Source organism: Pagrus pagrus (genome assembly GCF_965226575.1).
Source record: "Pagrus pagrus genome assembly, chromosome: 14".
In the NCBI taxonomy this organism is placed as follows: domain Eukaryota; kingdom Metazoa; phylum Chordata; class Actinopteri; order Spariformes; family Sparidae; genus Pagrus; species Pagrus pagrus.
Genome location: NC_140198.1, coordinates 4,876,091 through 4,890,161, shown reverse-complemented (window position 1 = coordinate 4,890,161; position 14,071 = coordinate 4,876,091). Strand labels below are relative to the sequence as shown.

General features: G+C 42.8%; 1 protein-coding gene across 2 annotated transcripts in view; it reads left to right on the top strand.

The window, feature by feature from the left end:
* The window catches only part of jade2 (jade family PHD finger 2), a 190,997-nt gene that overhangs the window by 27,173 nt on the left and 149,753 nt on the right, over nt 1-14,071 (top strand). For both annotated transcript variants that reach the window (XM_084374194.1, XM_084374193.1), the window contains exon 3: nt 4,298-4,383. In XM_084374194.1, coding sequence (XP_084230320.1) covers nt 4,298-4,383 — 86 coding nt within the window. The remainder of the gene's footprint in view (nt 1-4,297; nt 4,384-14,071) is intronic.

Here is a 14,071-nt window from a genome sequence, read left to right as displayed (position 1 = left end):
GATTGAAGAGGGTTCCTGACCTATGAAACATCATAAAAAGTGTTCTCAGCTTCATTTTAACACTTTACTTTCTGTACTTCAGAGTAAAACATTGAATAAAACATTTTAATTTGGGACTTTATTCAATAAGAAGTGGAAAGAACAATGGTCATTTAATAATAGAAAGGGGAATGTTTTGGGAAGTCTGTTGCGTTTGTAAGTTAAAAATCTCAAAATAAGCTGCAGGATTTCATGGTGAGTAAATGGAGGTGAATTCTGGGTAATGCAGTGTTTCAAACTTGGAAAACCTGTTTTACTGCAGCGGGGCAGTGACCTCACACAGGCTGAACTGTGATGTGGTCACAGGTCCGCATGTATTAAGTATTTTACAGCAGGTTTAACAGGCTGTTTTTTCAGCCACATGCTGAAAGGCCATACTGCCTCGTTTTATAATTAGCTGTTAGCCGTTAGCTTCCCCTGGCCAGAGCCACGCGGGCTCCAGCTGCATCTGTTGACATGAGGTTATCAGGTTTCTAATTGAAGGATGCCCATGATAATTTTGGCTGCCGTGTGCCAAGCGGGGCTTTTAATTAACACACGGCCATGATGGTAACCTCCAACTGTGCTGCAGCCTCGCTCGGTTATCTGGCCGCAGTGATGGAGTGGTGCAGCTGCCTCTTGTGGGGGTGTGTGTGGACGTAACCTGCACTGACACACACACACACACACTCACACAGTCAGACACACAATCCCACTAAATATGTGTATACAAACCATACACACTTGCAAATAACATGGCACACCCAGAGTTTAGCTGGAGTATTTTATTTTTGACGGCCAGTTTGGCTGTTAATATTACAGCCGGTATGTAAACAGCAATAAAACACAAACGCTATGATCCGCTGTGAATACTGGTGCAGAACCTTCTGTCTACTCCGTCCACCTTTTCATGCCTCAGTGGTGTGTGTGGCGACACTGACAAGAGATGTGACTCTGCAACTTGTGCCGCAAACTTAGACAATACGTTGACTTTATGCGTCCAAATTTTATCGCAAGAAAACAAAACCAACGCATGGGACACGAGAGAGGCACACACCTTTCTTTTTTTAAACCGGCCCAGGGATGTCTGCTTCGCCACTGACATTTCAGTCGCTGTCGAGCCAAAGCGAGCTGTTGCCAGAGTATGCAGGCTTTTAAAATATCGTGCCACGCTTAGGTGCCCTTGTCCATACATGTTTTTGAGGTAGAAATCCTTGGCAGTGAGAGCAAAACCCCCGCACACAGCTGCTCGGTGTGTTTAAAAGGCAACATATCTTATAGATCCCACATGATTATGTTATTTATAATGCTGTTAATCATTTAATTTACCTTCTTGACATATTTTCAACTAAATGCGACACCATTTAGTCCGAAAGTAATTCATACATTCATACACTGATGGCGGTGGCTGCCATGCAAGGTGCCGACCAGCACATCAGGAGCAGTTTTGGGGTTCAGTGTCTTGCCCAAGGACACTTCGACATGCAGACCAGGGGAATCGAACCAGCGACCTTCCGATAACAAGATGTTGAGCCACATGCCGGCAAAATAAAACATAAATCCTGAGCATAACTACTCACAGACAAGCGAGCAGCACACTCACAGATGTGCCTACAGTGTCTTAGTTAGCTGTTGTTTCACGTCAACCTTCACCTCCAGCTTCAGTTCACCCTGGCAGCACTTCTTCATGTATTTTTGGTGTTTTGTAGATGGCGGTCGATCCAACATCACCCATACGATCTCTTAAAAAGATTAAAACAATGCGCACAAATCAAGCATGACGTTTGGGATGTAGTTCTTGGACAAACTCGAAGGTCTGTTAGGTGGCACACTTTGACACCAGCACTCAGAACAGCTGAGTGGAGGATTAATTTGAACGGCTGTCAGTTCACACGGTATTTTCTGTCGCGCTGTGGAAAACGACTGTGTGTTATAACGAACCTATGAGCACAGTGTGTGTGTGATGGTGGGCCAAAGTGTGGGTGTATGTGTGGAAAGTGCATGGGCGTCTATATACAGTGTATGTACGTGTGTGTGTCGCGTGTGTGTGTGTGTGTGTGTGTGGAGGGTGAGAGGGAGTCAGTAATTCTGAAGAACAACCCTGACAGCAGTTCTGCCCTCGGCGCTGTTAGCTGTTCAGACGTCACGAGTAAAATTAGCAGGGTGGCAGTACTTCTGTGCCGGCGAGGGAAATATGTTGAGTAGGAGGGTAGCACGCATGCACACACACACACACACACACACACACACACTGTCACGGTCACAATGTGCTATATTTCACAGTATTGGCGGATTTGTGTTTTCCTTATTATGTGAGTGTGATGTAATTTAATTGCCGACGTGATGCAACTTCTAATGACGGCGCAGAGACGATATTCAGCTTGCGGCGAGATAACGCGGTGCCGAGATCCTCAGAAACAAAAAAAAAAGAAGAAGAACAAGCGTATATGAAAATCACACACACACACACACGCACTAACAGGAAAACACACACAGGGCTGTTGATTGAAGCGGTGGGTGGGATATTGGCTCCAGTGTCTGGTTAATTGCCATTAGGGCTGTGTATTAATGAGGTTGTAAAGGACCACAGTGGACTAAGTGCTTAACAAGATGCTATTTATACTGTCATTACTTATTAAACCTCTTAATAGATCATCATCACTCTGCTTCAATTAAAGGCCTGACTCTGTGGTAGTAGTGCGGCCACAGGCGTCGGAAAAGTCACCGCGCAGGTTGTTTTTTATGTTTGACTCTTTCTTTTTTAGTGCTTTAGTGTTTAAACCGCCTCCATCACATGCTCATTTAAAAAACTTGCTGAGTAACTGATTCCCTGTTGGCCCGTAACGGCTCATGTTACACTGTTTTTATTGTACTGGTGTTGTGAAACCATCTCATGTCTCCGACGGGACGATCGGAGTGGATTTAAATGCGACTTTTTTCGAAAGGTGAGACTGATTGCTGCTGAAAATGTCAAGTGGTGTAACCACAACAAAAGGAGGAATATTACATATTTTTTTCCACCTAGAGTGTATGAAAGTGTACTTATGAAAACAGTTACTTAATTTTTAAATATCACATGAAATTAGATTTTATTAGGATTATTTTAAATTAAAATTGTGTGCGTTTTTGTATTATAGAGCAGGACAAATGCTGAAAACACTAAATAATATTTGACAAATTATGTATAAACTGTTAAAAAATATGTTAGTACATTGCAATAGAGGATTACATCTTATTCCACATGAATTTTCCTGCATATTATAATATTTTTATGAAAAATACTGGTTACACCAATTGGCACAAACCAGTTACACCACCTGACTGTGTTGCTTCTACAGTCAAAGGCAGGTGAATCCCTCCTGGTCTCAGGGCAGAAGTCCTATTTTTCTGTTTTAAGGCAACGTAGTTGGACAAAAGGGAGTCAACTGTCTCCTCTGGTCTCAGGGCAGAAGTTGTTTTGTAGGATTTTCCTCATGGCTGTTTAGTCTCATCTGGTCCCAGGGCAGAGACCATTGTTTCCCACAATTTTGTCTGAGGGCAGGTGATCCCTCCTGGTCTCAGGGCAGAAGTTGTCTGAGGGCAGGTGATTCCTTCTGGTCTCAGGGCAGAAGTCGTGTTTTTCTGTTCTCAGGGCAACGTAGTTGGACAAAAGGGAGTCAACTGTCTCCTCTGGTCTCAGGGCAGAAGTTGTCTGAGGGCAGGTGAATCTCTCCTGGTCTCAGTAGTTGGACAATTCTCATATTATTGGAGTTTTAAGTCTTTTTAAAGCTGCTGTTCATGTTCAACATTGTCACTGTTCACCCACTTCATTCTGCTACATTATGAAATTACATATATTGCACTGTATACTGTTTAAAATTGTAAGTGAATGGAATACAAGTATATATTAAAGCTAAACATTTAAAAAATATCAAAGTCATGCAAAACATTGATTTTATCCTAACCTTCCAGAGCTTTGATAATAAAGTTCACCACTTCTTCATAAGAAATATAACACTTAACACTTGAAAATAGTTCCACGTAGTAAGTTAGTTCATATTACATCTTTAATCAGCATCATTAACCCTAACCCAAACACATTTTTTAAAATAAATACTTATTTTTACAATTATTATGAATGATAAATGTTTTCCTGGGGTCATACCATTTGACATGTAAAGTCAAGTTAAGTTAATGTCAAGTTATCAAGATTTCAAAGAGAGTCACTAACCTCCTCATGCAGCAGTAAGATGTGTGTTAAACTGACTTACACTGGTCTTGTTTTGTGTTTTTGCTGCAGGTCAGGTGACGTCGTGGTCCAGGTCATCCAAGAATACTGGCACCAGCAGCACATGGGTCCGCCACCAGCACAAGAAACCATCAGAGGTGAGTCAGTGTGGCAGTTTGCTTCAGTCAGCCGGGCATGTACAGTACACACAACAATGTGTGTAATGAAACACAGTCTCTGTTTGGCCATTACAAGCTTACAGTCTTGCTTCAGTTCACTGCCTCTGTTATTTGTTGTGGCTTTGCTGAATTGTCATAAATGGTCAGATTCCAGCTTTGTGTCTCGGTTTGTTGAGGGTTGTTTCTGAACAACTGGCATGATGTGCAGCTTTTTATGATTCAGTGGCTAATCTAAACCAGATTAGCAAACCATAACGCCGGGCTGTGTATGGTTTTTTGGACGAGCTCAGATTGCAGAGTTTTGCTACTGGGTCGTTTCCTGTGCAGAGCTGATTGATGTTGTGCAACAGCCTACAAAACCCCGTGCACCACAACACATGGAGGGAAAAAAAAGCAATATCATTGTTCTGTCAAGAGATGTGTTCGAGAGTGTCGTGAGATCCTCTGCTGGGGACAAAAAGAGACAAGATTAAGGTATTCACCAGGCATGAGAGCATTTGTGGCCTCGCACCAGCGTCATTCCCTAGATTTAAGACGGTGAAAGCCCTCTTCCAGCCACTGCAGCGATATATCCGCTCTTAACTGGAGCAAAACACTTCTGTCCAAAGTAAATACAGCCATCTCCGTCACCACAGCTAAATCAACCAGGCGCATGGATGGCACACAGATCGGTTGGCTAAAATACCAGGTTGGGAACATCCATATGGTCATGATGAACAACCCCAAAGGGCTCTGAAATGACCACCCTGGGGAAGAAACTGGCATAAACCAGTTGGAAAATGGTGCACTGGACCAGTTGTGGCGATGCTTTGCCCGCCACAATCACACATTCCTCCCACTCCGTCAGTTGAAGTGGGTTCAAATCTGTTTAAGGAGAACTCGTCTCTTTGCTGCTTGAAGAGTTTTCGCTCCAAAAATAACCTCGATGCCATTTGGAACGAATTACATCTTCTCATTTTTTTTTTTTTTTTTTTTCCTGAATAAAGAACGGGAGGTAACAGCCTCTGATGGCACTTGAAAAATCCTGAAAATGTTTCAATGAAGCACTCGAATCAAAAAGTCTTTTTTCGCAAAATGAATTAATACCATTTTAGAGGGTAATCTGGTCTCAGCCTCTGTCGTGATTCCTCCCCATCCTTCTCCTGAAAACCATCTGAAGTTTAAGAGCACAAATGTTTCTCTTCTTGTAACTTTTTTTGAAAGGAGAATGAACAGAGCAAAATGGCATGCGTGCCCCCGAACCGCCCCGGAGTACAAGTCATCAGCAGAGCATCTGTCATGGCTGTGCATTTGAAGCTTCCTCCCCCTCAGCTCCAACCCGTTTAACCACAGGCTGTTGGAAGGTCCTGTCAGCAATCAGTCTCTCAGTAATTACTACTGTAGCTCTCTGCTCTGACCCGGGCTTCAGCTGAAGAGCCAAGGGCCACGTTCCCTTTCATAACGCTGCCTCCTCGCCTCGCCTCGTCTCGCCTTGCTCCGGGGGGCACCCTGCTCCTTTTTTTTTTTTGTGAAAGGGGGGTATTTTTCAGTAATCTTCCTGCTTTTATCGATCGCAGTGAGCGACAGGAAAGGTTGAACAAGGGAAAAGTGAAGCGGTGACATCTGACAGGTTCAGTGCAAAGTTTTTGTCAAGCGAAGAACGTTTCAAGTGCGTCTGAACTGTCAGGAAAGTTCAACTCGTCAGACATGAAAAGTGTGCTGCCGTTTTTCTGAGATATCGACAGTTTTTGGTTCCTACTTGCTCTTTTGTTGATTCTGTCGTCCATATTACTCAGTTTTTTGCCCTTCAGCCCCTGAAGGGGGGATGACATTTCATTTTAAATGGTGTCTTTGTGTTTGGATGAATGATGATAAATTCAAACATTACTGCTCGGAGGGTTCGGCTATTAGCTATTAGCTTTTTGAGAGTGCAAGCTGATGATGTAATTTAGTTAACTTTGACATTTTCAGTCGTCCCATAGTCGGGAAGTTCATCTGCACTACATTTATCATACAACATATAAATTATCTGTCTTGTGAATTAAGTGATTGGACTTGTTTTCACTTTTTTCATAGTACGTCGGCTTAAATATGCTTCGAACAGAGAGAAATGTTGGTTCGAATGTGCAGCAGCATGAGGACAGACTGTGCACCCTTTGCTATTTTCGTACAACACATTACATTGAGACTACAAACACATGCAAAAGACAGGGAAGTCTTGGGAAGAGGCAGTGGGATATTACAGTCGTTGAGTGTGACAGGTGTTTTCTGCCGCTAGATATGGAGGGTAAAATGTCACATGACCTGCCTCGTTTAAAGCTGGTTTGTTTGTTAATTTTGGTTTTGTGACAAAGTAATTGTCCTTCATTGATCACAGGACTTGAATTCCCCAAAAACAACTGGTTGCACGTCAGCGCTTCAACCAGAGGTGTCGGTAATTGCTGCCGGTGTCCTGAGGCGACAGCAGCAACTTGTAGTGGGATTTACAGGTCAAAGGTCATGGCCCCTTTTTACTAATGGTACTTAAGCTGCAGCACACCTTTGAGGTCATGTTGCTCATTTTCACTTGTTAGGAAGTGCTGGAACTTCACCTCGTGTAATAAAGATCTTTGTTTTGGACGTGAATACAATTTTTAATACTATTTTTCTTTTATGAACGCAGCTCGTTTGCGGGGTGCACAGCTGTCGGGGTAATGTGTCTATTTGTGTCTATGTAAAGCTAATAACTGTAATATAAGCTGGTGTAGCAGCAGCTGACAGCTCTGGTCGCTCGATAATAGTAATTTTGTTGAGAAATCTGAAGTTATCAACATTCCTTCAAAATGTTATGATTGTGCAGAGAGTCCCACCGGGTGGCAGCTGTTAAGAATAACTGAACAGCTGATGGTTTTGCTTATTTATGTCATAAAATTATTAAATTGTTTGAAAAACTCCTTTGAACTCATTTAACTTCTCCTCAGCTTTGCAGAGAGCGTTGTCACTTCACTCCGCTCACCTGCCAAGTATCCGAAGTCTTTTGGTTTGTCCAACCAACCTCTTTTTTAAAAATGTCTTTAAAGACAATGAGCAGCAGCCGTGACACAAACAGAAAACAGACACTCTGGAAAAAAGCTAACCACAGCAGCTGAGAGCGGAGCGGCGGACTGAGCTTGATGCAGACTCTTGTCCTTTTTGACCTGACTCATTAAAAAGATGTAGTGACTTTCGGTTTATCCAAGCTGCAGATACATCAGGCTCATAAAGATGAGGGAGAAAACACCAAATGTCACATTAACATACGGCATGTGGCGGGAATGTCTGTTAGCAGATGATGCTTATCAGTCGTATGACATAAATGCATCTGGTTTTTCATGCCGCTGACGGACTGTCGCCGTATCTTCACCCACACACCTTCACCGATGCATTGTGTCCATTAACACACTAGTCTTTCCTGCTCTGCACTCAAATAAGTGCTTTTTAAAGTCAATGCACGGCCAAAGAAAGGGTGATATTTTTAGGCAGTGAAGAATCCTCATCAGTGCATCCCTACTGGGAAGAAAATTGAACAGTGGCTCAAAAATGCGGACAAGTTTTATGGAACGAGACTCACCCTCGGTTAAAGGGAGGTGTGGCGGATGGTAAACACTGTGGACTTGTAATGACAACGTAGCTCCTTTTTCTAAAAATGAGCCGGCTCTATTTGCGCCTTTCGCTCCAGCTTTTACTTTTCTTAGAAGTGGTTTTTCGAAAAAGCTTAACTGAAGGAGGACACAGTCAGACGCTTCCTTTTTTTTTTTTTTGTTGTATATCTCTATCTCAATTTAGATGGAGGGCAGAGATTAAGGATTTTTAAGTCATTGTGACATAAAGTAAACACACGGGCGGCACAGTGTTTGGCTTTTGTGGTTAACGGTTAAGGGGGGCAGAAAACAGTCGCACACGGCGCGCTGATTAAAACAAAAACACAACGCTCGTCTGAAGAAAATAAATGCAGTGTAATGTAAAGTAGCTGCAGTGGGACTGAGTCACCGGTCGGAGTGAGGACAAGCAGCTCTTGGCCTCGTTCTCTTTTGACAAAACCAGAGCTCCCCTTCTTTAGAGAAATCCCCCCCGCGCTCCCCCGAGGGATTGTGCGACACTTGTCAAAACACTGCAGCATGGGCAGAGGACACACACACACACACACGCATTTGTTAGAGGGTGCTTGACACACACCAAAACAGAAACACTTTGCACTCTTGGGGGTTTCTACCAGGCTTGTGGTATTGAAATATCGTCCGACGGGGGAATCTCTGTATTCAAATCCCTTCGTTTCATCCGTGTTTGTACGTAAGGGACGCGCACTTCTTGTCTTCACAACCACACTTAATAATAGGCTGCTACATCTGATCAAAAGTATTTTTTTAATGAGCCTTAGGATTGAATATTAAACGAGAGGACTGTCAGAGGTGATGCAATGTGGGGCACAGCTGAGCCAAATGATCTTTGTGGTTTTTGCCAGATCTCAGTGTTTCTGGGGAGTGCCTTTAAACTGGGTTAATATTGTACGGATCTGCTGTAATCTTCTGACATATATTACAAGCTCAGCACGGTTTCTTTTAAAAAAAAATGATTCAGCTCACGATTTACAGCTTGGAAATTTAGCTTATACTCGGTGTAACAGTTTGTAAAGTGAGTATGTACAAGAGCTCATCGTGAAAGGGAAAAGGAGCAGCACTCAGTCATGTCCATTTAGTTTTTAGGCAGTTTGTATCTATATTTTAGTACTTAGACTTACATAACCTTGTGAGTTCACTTTGCTTGTTGAAAATACTCTATGATATCATCCAGGCTGACATCATATTGGCTACTAGTTACTAGTTCTCAGGCCTGTTGTTGTCCCGGGCATTTCTGTCGTTCGGTCAAAGGACGATGACTTAACGAAGGTCTGATTTTCATGAGAGAAGAGAGTTTTTCTGATGGGAAACAGGCGAAGCTGAATGTTATCTAACTTTTACAGTTTGAGGTTTCGCAGCCTAGAAATGGTTCTCGAACAACAAGTGATATCAGGAGAGCGAGCTACTCCTCGCGCACTGTAGGAGGAAGGAAGTGGTATCGATGGAGGTTGCCAAAAACAAAATGACATAGCAGGTGTGAAACTCTCTCTTTGTAGCATCATTGTTACTTGTGCATAAATAAGGTTGTGCTAACTGCATGTGTGTGTGTGAAGGTGCAAGTCAAGTGCACATGCATTTATATAATGCAACTACTGTATATCTATAACAGTCTGTCTGTCAGTGTGCAGCAGAGGTGAGGTGTTGGTGCTCAGTGGGATGTTCATGCAGCTTTGGCTTAAGCTATACTTGATGATAACCAAGTGGAACTAGATTTTATTAGCAATGTTTTCAGAGTCTAAGCGAGAATACATGAAACTTATTACTCATTTACAAAAATAACTGCATGTTTCTTCTGCATAGTTATTTATTTTCTGTATCAGAACTCCCTTTGAGGGTGTTATCATCTTAACTTGGTGGCTACTTCACAATAAAACACAGGTTTCACTGTCCAGTAGCAGGGCTGGGCAATATATCGATATTATATCCAGTGTTTCCCACACATAGACTTTACAAGGTCAGGCCGCCCAGTTGTATTAACGGCCGCCTAAGTATATTTGGCAACCATTTTATACTTTATACTTACCCACTTAGTCATTATATCCACATTACTGATGATTATTTATCAAAAATCTCTTTGAGTTCATGTTTTGTGACAGTAACAACGGTCATCCCAACAATATTTGTCGGTATTTGATCAAAAATATTGTGATTTTGTTGCCCGGTACTAACATTTATGAAGTGCGGTATTATTACATCACCATGTTGGCCTGCCATTTCCAATACGTAATCAGTTGTACGTTTGTTTCAGCAATATAGTGACTCTCAAGAATTGTTTGTGCAGTAAAGTGCAGGTCAACCATGTTTGATATGTCCTGCAATGTGATTGAAGTAGACGCCTGTAAACCAGTTCTTGCTGTGGTCGTGGTGTCATAGGACGGGAAGTTTCTCTGTGCTAATTTGTAATTTTTCTTACTGATAATCAAACTCGTGTCTCGTTGTGTGTGTGAGTAGATGAAGAAGTTGAAAATGCTAAAAAAAAACAAACCAATTTGACAAAACGAGAACAGATGAAAATCACTGTGAATGGGTTCAAAAGTGAAAAAATGGCAGTGATCAAATAAATAATCTGTGAAAAAGAAAAAAAAGTGCGGTAGTTGTTACAGAAAGTGAGCCAAAGAAAAGTCACTGTGTTATGAAACAGCAGCTGACTGATGGAAAACACAGCGAGCCTGTTGATGATCATCGTTTTTTCCCTCCTCATTGGTTGCGCTTTTGCCGAGATAATATCGCAATCAAATTAGGGGATATATATCGGAAAATTTCCCCGGGCTGTTGACGAGCGCTGTGAACCGCTCTCGTTGTTTTTTTTAACAACTTGTATGTTAAACCTTGAGTCCGAGGCAGCTGCGTCCAGATGTGCAGATGTTATAGCTGGATCGCTGTCAACGTTGCGTTATCCTTTATTGTGTTAACTCATCAACTTGCCAACATCTCTTGAATCCTTTTGGACAAGTACAAATGGTTAAGTAATCATGTGAACAGATACAAGCGTGTGTATTTATACACGAGTGTGTGTGTGTGTGTGTGTCCTAGCAGGCTAGCAGCTGCTGAAGCTCATTAGTTTCTGGTAGAAACAGCTGTGAAACTCCATGGCAACCAGATGCAAACAGCTGTAGGAATGCACAGAGTTGATGTTACACACACACACACACACACACACACACTGAGTCCGTGTGCCAAGCCTCCGTGAATGGACAGCGTGGTTCGATGGCGAAGAGCTTTGCATGTCGACACATACCAGTCAGGAGATGAGTGCGAATAAACTCACACACACACACACACACACACACACACACACGGACCAACACAGCCTCCAGCCATTATATTAAACTGTCAGCGTTGCTCCTGTTGCTCACCTCCCAGGTATTCGTGAACACTGTTTACTCTCACTGCCGAGAGGGTGACGGAAATAAGGACTGATTAGGAAGTGCAGATGCTGAAGAAGATGGCTCAGGCTGACAGAGTGAGATAGAAATGATTGGTGGGAACGATGGATGGAGAAGGAAGGTCAGGAGCAATAAAGTGGGGGGATAGAGACGGTGGATAGATGGATGGGGAATTAAAGAAAATGAGTAGATGGAGTGATGGGTGCGCTGATAAAAGGATGGGTGAAGGACAGAAAAAGCGCAGTAGATGGAGGAACGGATGATGATTAAATGAATACAGATGACGGGCGGAGGAAATGATAAATCGATGGCAAATACCAGATTTTATATCACAGCGTTCCTTAAAGATTGATTTTACTATCGTCTCAAAGAGTGCTGACAGAGCGTTTTGATGCGAGATGCTGTTTGTTTGACAGGATGCATCAAACTCGTGAATGATTCAACCTGAAGGAGTCGTTTTTCATCAAAACACCGTATCATTTATCGTCCTTCTCCATGTGTTGTAACAGTTGTTTGCCTATTAAAGCTTTTCAACCGTAACGAGAAAAGAAACCTTACGAAAGTTGCTCTGGGCTGAAACAGAGTTATTTTGGAGTCGCAGACGTCATGCCTCCATCTCCGAGAGCAAATGTTTGCAGTCGGCAGATAAACTAACAGCAGTGACCGGAGAACTTCTCTGGAAAATATAAACAGTAATCAGATTGTGTATATTTTGTCTGGGTGAGGGAAGTGAATATTCGTGCATCCATGGGAATTTGTTTTGATTTTGCATGTATCATTTGACTTCTTCATGTGTCTGTTTGTTTCCATCAGCATCTGTCTCTGTGTGTGTGTTAGTCTTTCTTTCGTGGGTTAAGTTACATATATTTCCACTTCCAGTCATGAGTGATGGCTTGATGGCAGCACGTCAAGAGGGCTAGGTCATGGATAAAGTCAAAGAAAAACTACAACTATGAAAGAGAGGGCGACAGAAAATTTAGTGTCGCCAACAGATAAAGATCCTGCGAAAAAAGCCTTAAAATTCAAATATTGAATCGCTTTTCCAGTCTACTGACCGCTCAAAGAGCCTTACAACGCTTGTCACATTCACCCATTGATGGCAGAGGATGCCATGCGAGGTGCCAACTGCTCATCAGGAGCAGTCTGGGGTCAGTATCTTGCTCCAGGACACTTTGAGATGCAGCTGGGGGAACCAGGGGTTCAAACCAGCGACCTTCTGATTACTAGAGGACCCGCTGTACCTCCTGAGCTACAGCCGCGTGGAGGAATCAGTGGTCGTAGCTTTATATCGATCAGTCAAATCCAACAGTCGGCTCACAGAAGTCGTAGTCGGATCTACAAAGTACCAAACCATCAGAAGATGCGTCATTTTTTATGCAATGAGTCAGAAAAGCAATACTTAGAAAGCAAGTTCAACCACGGCCTTTCTTCATGTCTAACAACACTCTGTCATGCTTGTGGTCCAAACTTCTTCTCTCCAGTACTGCTCACTTTCAGGTGGCCATTCTCGATTTGTTTTTGTATTCGGTTTGAGCTTTTTCCATCGTATTTCCTGTCTTTCTTTTCATTCCCACAGATAAATGACTAGTCAGCAATCTGATTATCAAAATATTCACAGGAAGCTGACGTCTCTCCCTCAGGATCACAGAGAGAAAACTCCACAGGCTTCACTTACATTCAACAATAACAACACTGGGAGAAGCACGGACTCTCCAGCGTGCAGTCCGTCCACGAGACGTGTTGCATCTCCCACTTTCCTCAACTAGAAGAAAATCTCTCACGTATTGAATTTAAAATGTTCATGTGCAATTTGTGGGTGTAATGAAAAAAAGTCTTTCTTGTGATTGTAGTGAGGTAAAAAAAAAAAAAAAGATGAAGTACCGCAGTTGAAAATAAGAGAACGCCTTGAACACGCCGAACATCACACATTGATGACATATTTCTGCGAGAGTATCTGACTGGAATTTTTTTTTTTGCATTTCAGAAAATGGAAAAGATCTTTTGATGAGAGGTTGTTAACTTAAAATGACTCACAACCTCTTAGCGTTACAGTGGGCGTCCATACTGTATGAGGCCAGCTGAGAGGAAGTGTGTTGTTATTATAAGACCGGTTCCTATTTACGGGTCATTTTGACCCTGCACACGCCGCCGGGTGGGCGGAGTTTAGTGCATCAGAGCAAATTCAGGGAAGTCACAGAAAGTATGTAAGAAATCAACCCATCTGTCACTCTCTACAAGCTACAGGTCTGTAAAATGGTGTGTAAACTGCCTGTTCTTGATGCTTCACTTTAGCTGAGACGGCTACGTCGACCTCCGTTTAATCGTCGTTCCCTATTAGCAAATTCTGCCGCTCAGAAGCGTGTCAGCCGACTGAAGTTTGCAGGAGATGCAGACATGCAAAGCAGCATTAATCATGTAGTTGTTTTGGTTGTTTTTTTAGCCCACTTCGCCAAAAACTAGGTCACCCCCCCCCCCCCCCCATTGCCTCTGCTTGCCATTTTACCAGATCGTCTGCCTGAGCCCGCCATACGAAGGATGATATTTGCATCGGACTCTGTGGGGGGAAATTGGCTCACTGCTCCTGCCTTCTTAAGTCTCCTTCACTCTTTCTTGTCAGTGACCCAGTTTTTTAACCTTTATTTATTGAGGGGAGGTTTTTCTGAGCCC